The sequence below is a fragment of the Podarcis filfolensis genome (assembly GCF_964270895.1).
Source record: "Podarcis filfolensis genome assembly, chromosome: 1".
NCBI lineage: Eukaryota > Metazoa > Chordata > Lepidosauria > Squamata > Lacertidae > Podarcis > Podarcis filfolensis.
In genome coordinates this window covers 52040152-52057395 of record NC_139604.1, presented here as the reverse complement: position 1 = coordinate 52057395, position 17244 = coordinate 52040152, and the positions used below count along the sequence as shown (strand labels likewise).

The following is a 17244-nucleotide window of genomic DNA, read 5'->3' as shown; positions in this document are numbered from 1 at the left end:
GGGTCTGGTTTACTTGGATCCCTTGACTACAAGGACATGGAAAAACAAGAGGGGACCTGGAGTCACAGAGACAGGGTAGAAAGGAAGAGCAGGGCCCAGAAAAATAATAAGAAACGCCTCTCTATCTCCTACCCAGCCCAGGTAGCTGCTTTTCTGTTTGGTGGCTCTATGGAGGCCGCTTTCAGAAGGACCTAAAGGGTTCCTACTGTAAAGCCATTCATCTCCAGGTAGTCTTGGGTTGTGTGGGCAAGTGATGGTGGCCCTGGCCAAGACTCTGGGAATTCTGCCCCTAGATCTTTAGACAGAACTATCCATGGACCTAGCGCTGGAGAGAGTAACAGACACAGAGGGGAAAAGGAGCCAATCCCTAGTTCTGATCAGTTTCAGCTTTATCTTTGCAGCGTCAGACATGAGTTTGTTGCCTCACTGCTTCTAACTCCAAGAAGGCACCACAACAAGTTAAAACAGCAACTGAAGGAGGAAGCCAAGAACAGTGGCCCTTTTATTCAAGGGCCTGGTTGTTTTACAGCACATTCCCCATTCCCACAATCACTCTCAGCAGAGGGTGCTTTAGGGTTTACATGCAAGAGTTCTTCAACTTTAGCTCCCAAATGAAAGGGGTGGGGGGGAGGAAACTGCCATATTTTGGGGGCGGCGTGTTTGTGCAGCACAGCGTCTGCATTAGGGCAGCTGCTGTTCCCCACTTGCTCTTCCCATACTTCTGTGGTGCTCTGACTTACTAGTCTAGCAATGATTGTCACCCTACTGCTTCCGTCCGCATGCTTGGCCATATCTGAAGATGCCAGAATAGGCTTGGCTATATATATATTTATATATGTGTGTGTGTGTACCTGGCTTCTTTTAGCTCTGGCTGCCGGAAGCGGCTTTTGAGGGTCCTGTGCGGCAGTTTGCACAGCAACAATCCTGTCTGTTAGCTATTGCTAACGCCACCCATGTCCTCCAAAGCCAAGAAGAACCTCCTGGGGGGTGGGGGAAGGGTCAGTGGGGCTCCAGTCTTGAGGAAAGTCCCATGGCAGCACCCCGCTGAGGCTCAGTCGTCGTCCTGTTGCAGCTGCTGGTGCCTGCTCTGGTACCACAACATGGTGGGGAGGTTCTGGCAGCCTTGGTAGCGGCGCTGGCGCTCCTCTTCCCCCAGGGGTGGCACAGAGTGGCAGGGTGCCCCTGCTAATGAGACGTTGAGCAGCTGGGCTGGGGTGCCCGAGCCAAAGACTGCAGACCATGGACCCACCTGCAAGGAACGAGAGAGATTGCTTCACTTAAGTTTGCCCTGGGCCACAACTCAATCCGTCATCAGCATTAATGCTTATATAGCACTTCCAATGCATCAGTGTTTCAGGTACATTATCTCAGTATCTTAGACAATCGGCCTGTAAGGATGGCCAGTAAAGCAAACTGAATTAAGCCTGCCTGGCTGGCTTCCACATGCTCTAAAAAATGGTAAGTTTCAGTGTCTTCCTTTAGTTTGTTGCATCCAACCCTGTGCCATCACTTGGAATTAACCAATTTAGCCTGGATCCATTGCACTTGATTAAAAAATCAGTTCAAACTACCTTGAATGTACACTCCTTTTCCTTTTCATGGCAATGGTCTGTTTTTGAGCAGTAAAACTAATTGGGTGGGATGTAATAAAACACACGTTTTTCTTTCCAAATGTGCCATATTGCACATCAAAAGACTCCTTTAGTGCAAGCTGCCTTCCACAAACTTCAGGTGTCATTCTCTAATTGTCATCACAGATGCCCTGTGTGTCAGTTATATGAGCAAAGGTTGGCTCTGGCCATTTGCCAAGTTCTAGTTTTCAGCATTGCTGCCTCTACACCTAAGCATTTATTTCTCAGTCTGTTGTGCTGCCCAATTGATTCCCAACACTTTCCCTACGCACAGAGGAGAAACCAAACTGGTTGCAAGATGGTGCATAAGATGGTGCCTTACCAGGAGCTGTGATCTGCCCTGAACTTGCTGCACAGCACAGGCCAGTTTTCATTGTATTGGCTAAACACCAATGTCCCTACTCCCCTCTCCCCTCCCCTGGAACTGGGAGTAGAGCCCAGGGAGTGTTGCCACCCAGTTAGTGATTCTGCCACTAGAAGTAGCCACTTTGAACTGGAGAGACACCTGTTGCTAATGCCACCTGCCAAAAAGCAATTTGAGGACAGGGGCTTCCTAGTCACTATTTTGAGCCTCCTGGTATTTATGTCCAGAACAAACAAATGCATCCTTGCCATCTCTTGAGGGACCATAAATTGGTGGCAGAGCATATGCATGCAGAAGGTACCAGGTTCGAAACCCAGTGTCCGCAGTTAAAAGGACCTGACAGCAGGCAACATGAAACCTGAGAGCCACTGCCAGAGTAGACAACATTGGACAATTAGCCTGACTCCATATGTTCCTATGCTCTGCAAACACCACGCCTTGGACTCCAAACAATCACGGCCCACCTTCCTTCCACGGCACTTACCGGCAACAAATGCTGGAGGAGGCACTGGTCAGGCTGCAGTCCGGCCCAGAACTCTGCAAAAGCCGACCCACCACTGGCGGTAGTGGTGGCAGTGGCGGTGGTGGTGCTACGTATGAGCACCACGTTGGGATGGCGCCGTGATGCCCGCAGCTTCTTTGTCAGTGGCCCCGGATAGCTCTGGTCAAGGAAGAGGAGAACCCGGCGAGCGTTGCAGCTCTCCAAGTCTGCTAGCAGCTCCGAGATGGGGTACCGCTCCTTAGGATCTGCCTGTTGCAGGGAAGGGACAGCTCATCAGCACCTGCCCCTTGGTCACAGACACACACGCACACCCCTCCCCGCTCCACAGTTGGGAGATCAAGGGGATTCCACTGCCTGGGAGTTAAAAGGAGCGGATTAAATGGGGAAGAGCAAGACAGGGCGAGCACCCACTGCAAAGGCCGGTGTTGTTTTCTCCCTGCAGGCACACATGAAAGAGCTGGACGGCCCTTTGAAGGGAACAGAGGAGAGGAGAGGGCTGCAGCCTCCACCTGCAGTTCTGTCAGCATCTCTCCTTCCTCCAGTCGGGCTTCCCAGGACATGCTGGGACAGGTGGGATGACCTCCTCCTCCTCCTTCACCCCACTGCCAAAAGTGGCTCACTTCACTTTCCATTTCCAGCCTAGGAAACCCCAAAGGAAACTTGGCAAATGGCCAAATGCAGCCCTTTGAGAAGGGCTGGTGCCGCTTTGTATGTGTGCACAAGCATCTTAGGCAGCCGCTCCGCATTTTCCTGCCCCAGTTGGGTTCACTTGGCACCCCGACTTCACTGCTCCCTGCAAGCAATTGATATTGGCTTACCCCCATGTGATAAATGCATTATATCGTTAGCATCCCCATTCCCTGCTTGGCTAGGCAGGTGACATTAGCATCAATAGCCAAGGTCCTTTTTTGGATGTATCATGATGAAGTAGGATTCATTCATTTAACAAGATGCATATACTGCTTGACTGTTGTAAAACCTCCAAGCGGTTTTACTTGTAAGTTAACCTGCTGCTGCTGCTTGCTTCATTCTGCACCAACCTGTAGCTTTTCCCAACAAGCAACATTCATCAGTGCTTGGCTGACCATTGGGCAGGTGGCCTGTGGCTGTGGCTATTGCCACGGATTCAAAATTCTACCTTTTTAAAAGTGAGGAGCAGTGAAGAACACCACGACAGGTTTCCTATTGGATTTCTATGGGTCAGTGTATGGCTGTCTCAATTCACCTGGAGACAATTCCTGGGCAGAGCCACAGACTCCTTGACAAAATAATATATTTAATAGCATTGCTCATGGGGACTAATTTAGACCATTTCCTCAATGTATTTCTCCCTCTGATCTCTCTCTTCCTCTGCCTAACTTACCTGGTGCGTTACTCCCCCCAATAAATTGGCAAGAGATGTGCCCCAAGAGATGATATCCCTGCTGTGAAATAAGTAGCAGCAGAACTTTGTAACTTGTTCGGTACTGTATTTCTTGTGCCCCCACACATGTTAACTCACATATAGAGGTTGTGCACCAGAGGAGGGGTGGGTGGGAGGGAGGGAAGTGACACATACCCTTCTCTCCTCCTACAGTGATGTCATACGTGGATCCATCATGCCACCCCACCATCCTCTGATAATGCACACCCCATCCACCCTTAAGCTCTGGAGGGTTTTGGCTACACATGCAAAATTCCAGTAGGATTGGGTTGATATCAATAGTGGGGACAGAGGATGGGATAGAACCTTCCTCCTATCATAGCTAAGGCCAAAGGGCTAAAAAAACTGGACCATTCCCATCACACCTGAACAATGATGATAGATCAGCTTGGCTTGGCAATTTAAAAAAAAATCCTCAAAAAAAGAAAACAGCAGCAGGTTCATTTTGTCTCCTATACCCTTTTGCAATGTGGCTCTTTTGAGAGAGGTGTTATTGGGTTATTGTACTTCTTTTGATTTTATATATTGTGATCTTTTCTGTGAACCACCCTGAGACCTCCGGGTATAGGGTGGTATATAAATTCAATCAATCAATCAATACTGAAATGGCTTCTGATGTTTCATAATGGGAATAGAGAGACGAGTGCCTGGGACAGCCAATGTTGGTGGCTCCATGGGCAAGCGCTGCCCTGCTCCTCCTAGACAGCCTCTCCCTGGCTTCCAGCCCTGACCCCCCACTTACAATGCCATTACGGTTGGCATCCCACAGCAGCATGGTGCCATCGCTGGCTGCTGGGCTGTTGAGGTAGAGCACCAGCGAGTCGGCGCAGTGGAGGCTCCTGCAGACCAGGGCCAGGTGGGAGCGAATGGCCAGCTTCTCGGTGGCTGGGTGCACGTCGCCCATCTCCACAGTCACTGTCCAGAAAAGAAGAGGGAGAGAGGGATCTGCTAATCCTGTGTCCCAAAGGTCTGCCTCCTCCCTCCAACCCACTCCAGTCTCGTACACCAAAGCAGCAGCCCCCCCCCACATACCACCCCAAAACGATTGATCTTGGCACACCACTTAATGTTTTTTTCTGCCTGTTGTACCAATTGGAATACACCATGCTAGATGCTGCCTGATTTTTCAAGCTGTATTGCAAGTCCTTCTTATACGTTGCATTTTATTGCGTTCTGTCGATTCAAATTGTAATGTAATAAAACGCAAGGAAAGAAAAATGAAGAAGCATGATAATACAATTAAGTATTTAATGTGAACCACCTGAAAGAAGCTTGACCACAGTTTGGGAACACCTTCCCTGTGGCATCCTCATTCCTCCCCTGCCACCACATCCTTCTCATCTGGGAAGGGGCCAGAGTTGGGAGCAGCACGGGGATATTTGCTAGGCTCCCTCATTAGCCCACTCTGCAAAATACCCCACAGGTGGTTTGGTCCATGCCGTGCAGGCCTGTAATTTTTGCAGGGACATGTAACCCAAAGGCGAGATTTCCCCAGGGCTAGATTACTTATGCATTCACACCCAGCCTTTTCTCAAGTGGGATGGACAAGTAGGGTGACACTCTGAAATGCAATACACCCTGCCCCAATGCAGAACCTTGGTAGCAGGGAGAAGGAAGTGCCAGGAACAGAGTCTTGCCTCTGAAGAGCAGCTCATGGCATCCAGACACCCCTGAGTAGGGCTGGGGGGATATATTGATATATAATTTAAAACCAGTTTCTGGCCCCATTGTGATAACTGTTTCAAAATAAATGACCCGGCAATATATCATGAATTACGTGTGTGCGTGCGTACGTGTGTGAGTGTACGTATTATGCAAAAATCACAATATTGGAAAAACCAGGAAACCACCCAGTGCTTCTGTGTCTCCCTGAGTTGAATGAGCAGGTGCTCTTCCCTCCCTTCTCTCTCTCTCTCTCTCTCTCTCTCTCTCTCTCTCTCTCTCTCTCTCTCTCTGTGTGTGTGTGTGTGTGTGTGTGTGTGTGCCTGTGCCTGTGCTTGGAAGCAGCCAGCAGAAAGCACAGTTTTGTGAAGCTAGCTGATGCTGAAATTTAAGGAAGTCCCTCTAGCTCGAGTGAGCAGGAGCGGCATTGGGACTTGCTCAGCTGTAGGGCTGGGCAAAGTATCTCGACTTATCTCCTCCTTCCTCCTTATTTTAGACATCATGAGATATCAGTCTATCACAATATTTAGCTGGTGATATATCACAATGCTGAAAACCAGGTTATCGCCCAGCCCTACCTATGGGCACTGAAAAGTCACCCACCCCCCTAAGGAAACCAAGAGCCCCATCCCACCCTTGCAGCCGACAGCTAGCTCTCTTTCGTGCTGGTACCTGAGGCCTGCCCCTCGCTCGCGAAGAAGGCCTTAATGTGCTCTTGGCGGAAGCCGTTGCGTCGAAGCATCTGGTAGAAGAGCAGCAGGTTCTGCGCATGGCGGGGGTAGGTGACCTGCTCCTGCCAGCCACCTGGGGGAGAAGCACGGTAAGCAATCCAGGGGGAAAAACATGGTGGAAGAGAGGCTGAAGCTGGTTGCAAGGGGCATAGGAGCACTAACACTGCCCCTCAAGGAGAAAAGGGGCCCCTTAAGCTCATGCCCAGTAGAACAAAGCTGTAGCTCAGTAGCAGAGCATGTACTTGCACACAGAAAGAGCCGGGTTCAATCCTCGGCATCTCCAGAGAAGGTTGGGCATGCCCGCTGTCTGAAACCTTGGAGAGCCACTGCCAGTCAGAGTGGCCAATACTCAGCTAGGTGGACCAATGGGCTGACGCAGCACAAGGCTGAGCCTCCAATCAGATTCACCCTCATCTATCCGCTAGCCAAATGCAATGGCTTGCAGTGGTGTGTGGTCAGTGGACTGGGGGACCAGGCTAGTCCCCTAAATGTCCCCGCTAAATTAGAATATTGACATATTCATGCCTGGCACTTCCTTCCCAAAGCCCAGGAAGCTTCTGCCAGCTTAGGGAGGGAAGCGTGATGCTCCAACCAGGCCCAAGAGTCCTTCCACCACCTTCCCAAAGCCCACCTGGCCTGGGAAGCTTCTGCCTGGCTTAGGGAGGGAGGCATGATGCTCTCTCACACACCCCCTCCTGCAATCGCCATCACAAGCTGGTGCCTCTGGCCCTGTTACCCTAGGAAAAATTTCACCTCACACCGTTGATGGCTTCAGATTCCCAGAACCAGCAGCAACTCACAGCCCCCAGGCACCACTTCTCACCTGCAATCAGCACGGCGTGGTCACACGTCTGGTACATGCGGCAAGACTTGTACAGGGGAAGCTGCTGCCGGTGGCATCGCCGCGTGTTCTTGTTGAGTTCGCAGTAAGCGGCTGTGGAGCTGGAGCTCCCAAGGGGCAGGGGCTCCGGGCAGGGGCTGTATCCACGGAGATCTGGGAAAGAAAAGGAAGTGTAGCAGGACGGCAGGAGGTGAAAGAATCTCAGGCCCATGGAGCAGACCCTGACAGACACTTGAACTGTCATGGGGGCCCCTTCACAACGAGGTCTGGGTAACCACTGTTTTCATCTTCAATGGGGTCATTCCACAACAGATTGCCACACCTTTACCACATCTGCACTACGGACTCTCAGACCTTGGGATTATTGAAATATAGACAACAAAAAAATGAATCCACTCATATAGGGTCTAAGAGACCCCCCCTTTTTTTTAAGCGATGGGGACAGAAGTTACTTCTGGGGCGTTACCAGGATTCAGGGCCCTGAAGCTCAAACTTCATTCGTTTCAAAGTAGATCCACCTCTGGACACAGGAAATAAGAAAATGATTGGTGAGTTGAGGTGCCCTAGGCCAAGGGCAAACTTGGGACAATTAACTTCCAGTTCTGTGGTGCTCCCTTCCAGCTGAGATTCCAACACCTCTTGAAGACCTTTTCTGTTTCAGCAGGCACTTTAAGAAAGTTTTCTGCTTTTTTACAGTTTTAAGTGATTAGTGTATCGTTTTAACCTTACTGTACACTGCTTAGGGACTAAGGTGTTAAGCAGTATAAAAACTGTTGAAATAAATAAATAAAAAGGTGGTCACATTGTTCTCCCCCTTCCCATTTTGTCCTCACAACCAGGTAGGTTAGGCTGAGAGACAGTGACTGGCCCAAGGTCACCCTATGAGCTTCAAGGCTGAGTGGGGATCTGAACCTCAGTCTCCCAGGTCCTAACCAGGCAACCTAACCACTGCGCCAGACTGTCATCTACCTGCTGCATCCCCTCTTCCTCCACTGCCCACGTATCAACCTTTGGACTTCCTAAATCCTGAAAGTGGGGGAGTCTCCTTTGTGGTTTACAATCCTGATCCTGTAACCCTGCCCCCCTCCACCCCACTGCCCGTCCCATCCAGGGACTTACCCACACAGTTCAGCTTTTGCAGGTGTTTGGGGTCCTGTGCCACCACTACCATGGGCAGAAAATGGATCTCACAGAGACCGACGGGGGGCTCCTCGCGGCGGATGCGTCCCACAGACCGCTGGCTCCTTCCCTTGCCACGGCCTGGTCGGCGCTTCAGCTGGTTCTCACAGCGGCTCCTCTGGGCTGGAATCAAGCATTCGTATCCGCCTGCAGGCAAAGAACAAACATGTCTGGAATAAAACCTGCTGAGAAAGTTCCCTATACAGGGCTGCCTTCCGGTGTCTTCTAAAAGTCAGATCATTGTTTCTTTCCTTGACATTGTTCCACAGGCCGGGTGCAACTACCGAGAAGGCCCTCTGCATGGTTCCCTGTAGCTTCGCTTCTTGCAATGAGGGAACTCCCAGAAGGCCCTCGTAGCCGGACCTCAGTGTCTGGGTTGAAAGATGGGGGCGGAGACGCTCCTTCAGGTATACTGGACCGAGGCTGTTTAGGGCTTTACAGGTCATCATCAATGCTCAGAAATGTACCAGGAGCCAATGGAGATCTTTCAGGACCAGTGTTATATGGCCCGGTGGCCGCTCCCAGTCACTAATCTGACAGCCGCATTCTGGATTAGTTGTAGTTTCCTAGTCACCTTCAAAGGTAGCCCCACGCAGAGTGCATTGCCGTAGTCCAAGTGGGAGATAACCAGAGCATGTACCACTCTGGCGAGACAGTGCACAGGCAGGCAGGGTCTCAGCTGGCATACCAGATGGAGCTGGTAGAAAGCTGCCCTGGACACAGAATAATATATTATTATATATACATTAATATTATTTTATTTTAGTGCATGGTTTAATTTTCTTGATTTTCTTAATTTCTCCATGGGACAAGCAGAGTTCAAAAAGGTTCCGACAGATTATTAGATTCTGTGGAACAGGTGAGGGGAATGAATCTTTGCTTCAGTTGTGATCGATGAGCAGTTTATAGAGCATTCATGTGCAACACCCTCAACCCTGTGGAAAGACCAGAGAAAATATACATCTTCGTTTTTTTTATTTTGTCTTACTATATACTGTTTATGACCATTTGCCTCCTGGTTTGCTGGGGCTTCACAATATTCTTTGCATTCTTGTTTGTATATATTATCTAAAACTTCAATAAAAATATTAAAACAACAAGCCATAATCACTTGTGCATACTACATCTCTACTGTAAACTCTGCAGAACCAAGTCAGAATCTTGTCTCCCCAAGCAGAATAAAAGAGGATTTCCTCCTAGAGGTGTAAAGTATGGGGTATAAAACTCCCTCCAAAAATGGAGAGGATAAGAAAGGAGTTGGTTGCTAGTTAGGCTGCAATGCTTGGCTAATTAATTCACAAGGCTGATGGATTAGAACACATTTCTGATAGGCTAAAAAAAGGACTCCATGATTAATCACACTAAAAAAAAGTTAATGATTTTAAAATAATGAAGGTTAATTATTTTTAACAGAAAGAAGATGCATTCCTCCTCTGTTGTCTCAGCCACATGAGTGAAAATCTCTTCTAATATGGGACTTGCAATATACAATAATGCACATAAATATATTTCTTTTTAAGGATGCTTTCCCCCCTTTCATAATTTTTTTATTTCCTCATTTACATAGAACAAATCAATTAATTAACTAAGCGTGTCTAACTAATACTACTATGTCTACTCAGAAGCAAATCCTATGGAATTCAATGGAGTTTACTCCCAGGTGAGACGGTTTAGGATTAGAACAACAATCCTACTTTTCAACATCAGCAAGAAAGACTGGTGTGAAGGAAACGCTCCCTGGGCTCAGATAAACTGTCATTTTCAGCACCGAAGAGCAAGGAATTCTCCTTGCACAATGTAATGCTTTCTCCCTCTCCTCCCCTTTGCACACCCCCTAAATCTGTTCTGGGTGTTCCTCTCAACCCTCTGGATCAGATTTGGGGATGGCACAGCGGGGAGGGAATCCTATTGCACTAGCACAAGTATTTGGCTGATTTCCTCCTGTCACATATCTTGTACCACAGATTCTGGGATTCCTGTGTTCAAAGGGCTAAACCCTGATTCATACTAAGCCCTGAAAGACACCCTGAGTATTAGCCCGTCAATGACAGTCATGCCGAGAGAGATTCCACCCAACTGAGCCTCCACCTGTCACCCTTTGCACTGCAGCACCTTCTAACTTTCCTGTACCAAACTCTTCCTCTGATGTAGGGATGTAAGGCTGTAGGGATGGAGTTTTCCCCAGCGCGTCCCAGGAGGGAACTGGAGATGCCCCTCCAGCAGTAGATCCTTTCTCTTGGCTATCCCAAATTCTCCAAGTAACCCCTGCAGGCTGGTCTCAGGATGCCACTGCATACAGGACTGACACAAACACTGAGCTAGGGACAGCGTCACACACAACTCACTGATGGAAAGGAAACACTGCTGGAGCCTTGAAAGTCCCAACTGCACTTGCCAATTGCAGTTATAAAAGCATGTGTGTGGAAGGCAGAGGAGATGAGAACAGGAGCATATGTGAAAGGAGGATGCTGGAGAAGCCAGGCAGCCTTCCTTCCAGATTTCACTGGCTCATAGGATCAGAGGGAACCCAAAGATCAGTCCGTAGTAAGCAGGTGCTCCTCACATCTCACACCAAACCCTCTACCCTGCTTTTAGCTCCTACCATGGAAATCAGTGTCTGGCAAAGAGGAAGAGCCAGGATTACTGCAGAGCAGGCAACTAGATCCCTCGAGCAACTGAGACAAGTCACAAGGTGGAGACCCCAAATCACTCCTCAGTCTTATCTGGGAGGACATCATCTTGCAACCCCAAACATTGCTCCTACACTGCGGAATGTTTCTCCCTCTGCCATACCTGAAGTATCATCCATCAGCTGATTTTCTTGAAAAGACATATCTTTTGGCTCAAGCTTTTCCTGGATCCCTGATTCTATAATAACTGTTTTCCTGGGTTGCTGTTTTTTAATGTTCTATCTGTTTTTAGGATACTGTCTAATTTTATTTTTTTGTGGATTTCTGTACACTGTTTAGAGGTTTTTTAATATTAAGCAGCCTAGAAATGCTTTTAATCAATCAATCAATCAATCAATCAATCAATCAAATATAAAAACTGCTTTTAATTAATTCCAGATTAGCCCATCCTCAGTGGAAACTTTACTGGACAGTTTATCTCCCGCCTCAACATTCTCTTCCCTGTCTTTTAAGATACTGGGGCAAAGGGCACTCTGCCCCAAGCGATGCTGAAAAAGAAGCTACAAAATATCTGAAGAGGTGATCCAGTGCGTGAGGAAGAACACCAGGAGGAGGATTAAGGTGCATAAACCAGCCAGTAATTTTCGTGAGAAAAGAATGTCCCGATGATAAGGCGGGTCACAGGGTGCAGAAGTTGGGATAATGAATCTCGGGGAAGGGAAGGGTAGGTGCAAGTGCCTCTTTTGTAAACCAGAGCGGCACTGGGCCTCAGATATGACTGGATCTCATATCTAACCGCTGTACAACGTTTATTTAAACCACCTTATTTTATGCCGGGTCATCTGATGTAGACGCCTTTACAGCGCAGATCAGATGCTGGGGGGGGGGGGTCTGCATATGTTTAGGATCAGGCTCCTCTATAGGATTGCTCCTTGTAGTTTAGGGTTGAAATGCGGGCAGATTTGAGCACAAATGCCAGATCTGATCTGGGTCCTGGCACCATGGAACGGGAGGAAATAGGAAGCCTGGGGTGGGATGGGCGCAAGCCAATATGTTCTCTGCTGGGAGTGGTCGTCCACGGGGCGCGCGTGGCCTGAGGATGGCATTCACTCACCCACGTAGAGGCTGTCGCGACTCCGGCACCGGCGCGGGCTGACGTTGAAGTCGACATAGAAGAGCAGGAGCGGGTGGCCGAAGTTGGCGCCCGGGGTGGGGTCCAGCACGAGGATGGCGTCTTGCGCCGAGGGCGCGCCGGTGGGGCGCAGCGGGCTGCCGCTCTGGTTGCGGCCGGCCACGAAGGGCGGAGCGCCGGGCCTGTCTCCCCAGCCGTCGGGCAGCAGCGCCCGCACCTTGTGGCCCGGGCGGGCGGGCTCGGAGACATAGACGGCGGGCCCGGGCCCCTGGGAAAGGCGCGCCAGGCGCTGGCACTGCGGCCGCGGCAAGAGCCCGCCGCGCTCGGGACACTGCGCCGCCGCCACGTGCCGAAGCGCCGCCGCCGCCCAGCGCGCCACCCGCGCCTCGGAGAAGCGGTTCCCCGACGGGGCGGCCGCGCACGGCCAAGCGAGGGAGGCAGCGGCCAGCGCCAACAGCAGCGGGGCCATGGGGCGGCTGGAGCCCTCGCCGTGCGCCCCGCAGCAGCTCCGCGCGCTCTGCCCGGCCAGCGGGGCTCCGAGTCCCCGCCCTGCCCCGACAGGAGGAGGAGGAGGAGGAGACGGAGGTGGCTGCGGGTGGGGGGAGCCGAGGACTGCGTCCCTCCCAGACCCGCGTCCCCTTTTGCTGCTTCCTGGGCAGCGCCTATTGCCCCACCCTGCTGCCCCTGCGGCTTCTCTCCGACGGGGCGGCTCGTTCCTCTCCCGGCGCCCTCGTCTGCTCTCCACACGGAGAACGACAAGAATCCACCAAGACAGATTTAGACCCCCCCCAGTTGGGCGCCTTCGGGTTAAGAGGAAGGAGGCAGCGCGAGGAAAGGCATAAGCAGTTATTTTTCAAATTTCTAAACTGGCCCAGCCCTGAAAAATGTACAGCAACAATGAAGAAAAGGGCCTCTAAACATATGGGGAGTGTGTTTGTCATCATTAGCCATCGGTAGGACATGGACGAACACCCAGGAGAGTTATCCAGGTCGACCTCTCTCCCCCCCAAAAAAGGAGAGTCGATGTAGAATCTTACGCAACAATTCCCACCTGGCCCGTTGAATTTTCGAGGGTTTATATCTGAGTAGAAGTGGTAAGGCTTGGGCTGTTAGTGTGGCTTTCCTGTTTCCCATTCCAATTAATGGAAACATCGTTCCAAGGGGCACAGAACTCTTGAGCATAAGCTCAGTGTGCGCACCGCCCTTTCATGCGAGACCTCGCGGGTGGGATCCGTGTTACTAACTTCCCTCGTATTAAACCTGAATTGAAATAATCCACGTTCACAGCCGGTATACCGTATATTGAACACTGCGCTTCTGAAGGCAACAACGGCCTCTTTCATGAATGAATGAAGGTGAGCATGACTTGGACAGAGGCGCGCCCTGTGCTGGGGAAAACCGAATTATTTGGATTGCCGAAAGAGCTCTCCCGACTTCATCCCCCGACGCTGAACTGTTCCGTACATTGCTCGGTCCCTCTCTCGCTGTTATTGCAGCCGGTGGCCCCCACGGGGCGGGAAGAAGGCGGCTGCCCCAGAGTGCGCGCGCGCACTCGTGTTTTTGTCATCTGCAGGCTTAATTGGGAGCTGCTGCTGCGGCTGCCTAAGAGCGTCAAGCGCCGACCTGGACGCCCTACGATGGCAGCAACAGAGCCCTCCCCTCGGTTGCAGGCCCCACGTTGGACGCGTTCTGACCCGTTCCGCACCCTGATAAGAGTGCAAACCCAAACATGTTTACTCGGAAGTAAGTCCCACTGTGTCCCAAAGAACATCAGTGTTGCAGATAGGGCCGGCCGTGGGGCCAGACTCCAATGCCCTGAAGCCTGAGGGGAGGGAGGACAAATGACCATCCCAAGAGTGGCAGATGGGGGAGCAGCAAATAGGCCTGGCATCAGCATCTTGGACGGAAAGGAGCACGATGGAGCCCAACAGGACTCATGCTGGTTATACTCTCGAACTCAGAACGCAAGGGAGAAACGTGCTAAGAAGCCTGGCAAATCCACACCTGATCAATTCCCTCCGGGAAACCAATGTCCCCACTGTGGAAGGACGTGTGGGTCCAGAATTGGCCTCCACAGTCACTTACGGACTCATGGTTAAAACCGTGTTTATGGAAGACAATCTTACTGGGCTACGAGTGATCCCCGAAGAAAGACAGGATCCTTTCGTTCTTCATACAGAAAGATAAGGGACTGCAGGCTGGGCATGCACATGATTACAGATGCTTGGCTCATTCTTCTTCTTCTTTAAAAACACATTATCCCTTTCTTCAACAAAATGCTACTTATTCATGCATGAATGTGCTTACCATTTGAGAAACAGAAGCGGCACCTGTTTTATTCTTGTAGTCATGATAGTGCTATGATTTAAGTGAGTTTAAAATGTGAAAAAAAATTGGAGTTACCAAACTCTCCTGTGTAGGGCGTCCAGAAATGTAGCCATTGTAAAGCATGGAATTAAGAGCAGTGTGCAAGAGAGAGGGAGAAATGTTTATTTCTGTTGTGAGGAGTACATTAACACTTTGTTGCAGCACTGCTGGCTGCTGAGGGGGGCATTAACAAAAGTAGAACCTCACTTTCAGAAATTGAAGGTCACCTCCAGAAATCAATAGACCAAGAGCATTTCAGCTTGACAGAACATCACAGCACAAAGGGCAATTAGGATGCAACAGGGCTGGATTTTTTTCAAGTATCAAACTCTGGTTTTTTGTTGTTTAGAAAAGAACAAGTGCAGCAGTGCCTCTGAAGTTAATTGGTCTATTGCAAAGTGCAATGAACTTTACTACCACAAATGCAATAAACCACTTAGCCTCTAAAGTGAGTTGAAGGGTCCCCCCCTTTTCTTTCTTTTCACAGCAAGAGGTTACCACTGATAACTGATTTATTTGTCTCAGTATTTAAAATAAAGATTAGCGGCAGTTGTTTCTGATACAACAGAAATCAAATTATTGATCATTAACTTAAGCATAGGATTTGAAATGTCCAGTGTTACAGTAATCAGAGTTGACCCTATCTTCCCTTGATCTTTAATTCTCACCTTGTGATGTTGAGAAACCTGTGTGTGTTTATAGCCTTATCACCTTCTGCCTCTATTTAAGTAATCTGGGACAGTCGTTGGCCTAGGAAATTAGAACAATTTTGCACCCAACTTGAAAGTCCCTACAATTGAGATCTCTGTCCTTCTTGTTGGTTCAAGTAGCAATTTTTCACAATGGTTGCTGCTGCTGTTGCCACCAACATCCTATGACTCGGTCCAGTAAGTCCAGGAGAGGCCCTGCATTCAGTCACAGAATTCCTGCATGTTCCATTCACAAGTACTGCAGTAATGTGCTGAGAGCTGGATATCCCAGCAGGCAGAGCCAGGGTGGACAATGGTCAGGGATGATGGGAACTGTAGTCAAGAACATATGGAGGGCTAAATATTATTATAGGATGAACATGCGAGCAGGATTTGAACCATGGGCAACAGAAGGGATTAAAGATTATAGTAGTTTTGTTAAGGTTCAAGACACAGAAGACAGTGCAGCAGAGGGAGAGAAACAGAAACACCATAGAAAAGTGGGTAGGAAGTTGGGGAAAAAATGGTTTTATTATGTGTTGAAATGCATGTGTGAAATTTTGGAAAACTTCAGAAAAAAAGAACACATGGAGGGCTACAGGTTATCCACCTATGGTGTAGCGCTATAAGGGAAGTCAGATAGGCTTTTGGATGCATAGGGGTCACCCCCCCAATTCATACAGTGAGGGGGCTTTGTAGATAATGCGATGTATGAATAGTGGTGCAAGTGAATCTGGCAGCGTTAGAAAGTGCTGCATCAAGTGCCCAAATTCACCCCACTGCAAATATGCACTTCCTTTATATACAGCACTGATGATGCACCTGACGTTAGTGTATGAATCGGACACCTCTCAATGTTTTAGGCCAAACCTGCACCATTTATGATGCAGCCAGCCAAACACAGCCCATCAACTGCCTATGGCTGCCTCCCAAGTGTTCTGCAGCCTTCCATTTCTCCCATCTCAGGAAGGCAGGAAATACCGATTTCAGTCCTGTGAAGGTTTGCCTTGGATGGCAGGTGGGCTGGATTCAGCTTGGTGCCTGCCACGTCCTAAAGGCTTGTTTTAGCTCAAGGTCATTTTCCGTTCTCTAGGCAGATGCCCTAACTATGCTGCAAACGACAGCTGCTGGGACCATATCCCTGCATCCACCTGCTCCATCCTCAGATAACATTGCTACGCTGTTATAGTTGCTGTAAAATATCAAAAAGCTTTTTGTTTAATCATTCCCCATTCCTGGCAATTAAAAATATTGAAAAGCTTTATTTAAATTAAATGTTTTATATATATTGGCTAAAATAACTTTAAATAAAAAACTTGAGTTCAAAATAAAAAACTAAAATGTTCAAAGCTTACAACTAAGTTGCACCAAACACAATGGGCCAATCCAACATTGCACTATTAAGAATGTTGTCTGTGCAAGTGTATCAGCTTGCCAGATGGAACGATCCCCCCTCCCCCACTGTTCTGGGGGTTCTCCTGACCACCTCCAGAGCCGATTTTTAGAGGCACAGGAAGGGAACCCCATTGCTGAGAACTTCTGTAGAAGCTTTTCACTAGGTAAATCACACCCCCAGAGCTATGTAAGAAAGAAAACCAAACACAGCTGCCACCTGATACTTCAGGTGCCCTTCTATGTAGAAAACAAATATAAAAATAAAATATTGTATTTATGATTGTGGGCTTCCTACTGGATCCAGGGTTATCTAAGGCATGAGGAGCCAAGAGATGCCATCCTAATCATCCAGAGCCATTTTCCAACTGCAGGCTATCCAACTATCTGAGCTATGCAATGTGTTCAGTTTCAAGTTATGAACATATACAACTCTACTACAGAAAAAGCATTGGGAGCTATTGCCCAAGTCCTGAATGAACCTCATTTTGCCCACTATGAGCCCTTGCTTATGAAATTTTAGAAGGCCCTTGCAGCCCGATCCTATCCATGCCCTTTTGTTCAATTCTAAAATTTTACTTTCAGATCAGCGTGCAACAGCCTTTAAGCAAAACATCTTCCTTAGTATCTATGCATGCGTGCAGAGAGAAGAAAAAGAGAGCAAGTCTGGTCTTTCAGCATATAATATTGGCTTGCATGAC

At 49.1% G+C, this 17244-nt stretch overlaps 1 protein-coding gene across 1 annotated transcript; it reads right to left on the bottom strand.

The window, feature by feature from the left end:
* Positions 1-472: 472 nt before the first annotated feature.
* LOC310744340 (uncharacterized protein) lies at positions 473-12642 on the bottom strand. The gene is made up of 7 exons (XM_083575544.1): positions 12078-12642; positions 8274-8480; positions 7137-7307; positions 6255-6386; positions 4663-4835; positions 2480-2746; positions 473-1249 (listed from the first exon to the last, which is right to left on the bottom strand). Exons 1-7 carry the CDS (start codon positions 12562-12564, stop codon positions 1052-1054), a joined length of 1635 nt encoding a protein of 544 aa, XP_083431670.1. The 5' UTR covers positions 12565-12642; the 3' UTR covers positions 473-1051.
* Between the last annotated feature and the right edge of the window lie 4602 nt (positions 12643-17244).

Bases quoted from the DNA above. Each gene is read 5' to 3' on its own strand.
- LOC310744340 (XM_083575544.1), bottom strand. From the start codon at position 12,564: ATGGCCCCGCTGCTGTTGGCGCTGGCCGCTGCCTCCCTCGCTTGGCCG. The intron at 6,387-7,136 runs GTGAGAAGTGGT...CTTCTCCCCCAG, and splicing joins CCACGCCGTGCTGATTGCAG to GTGGCTGGCAGGAGCAGGTC. The intron at 1,250-2,479 runs GTAAGTGCCGTG...CGTTCCTTGCAG, and splicing joins TCCTCCAGCATTTGTTGCCG to GTGGGTCCATGGTCTGCAGT.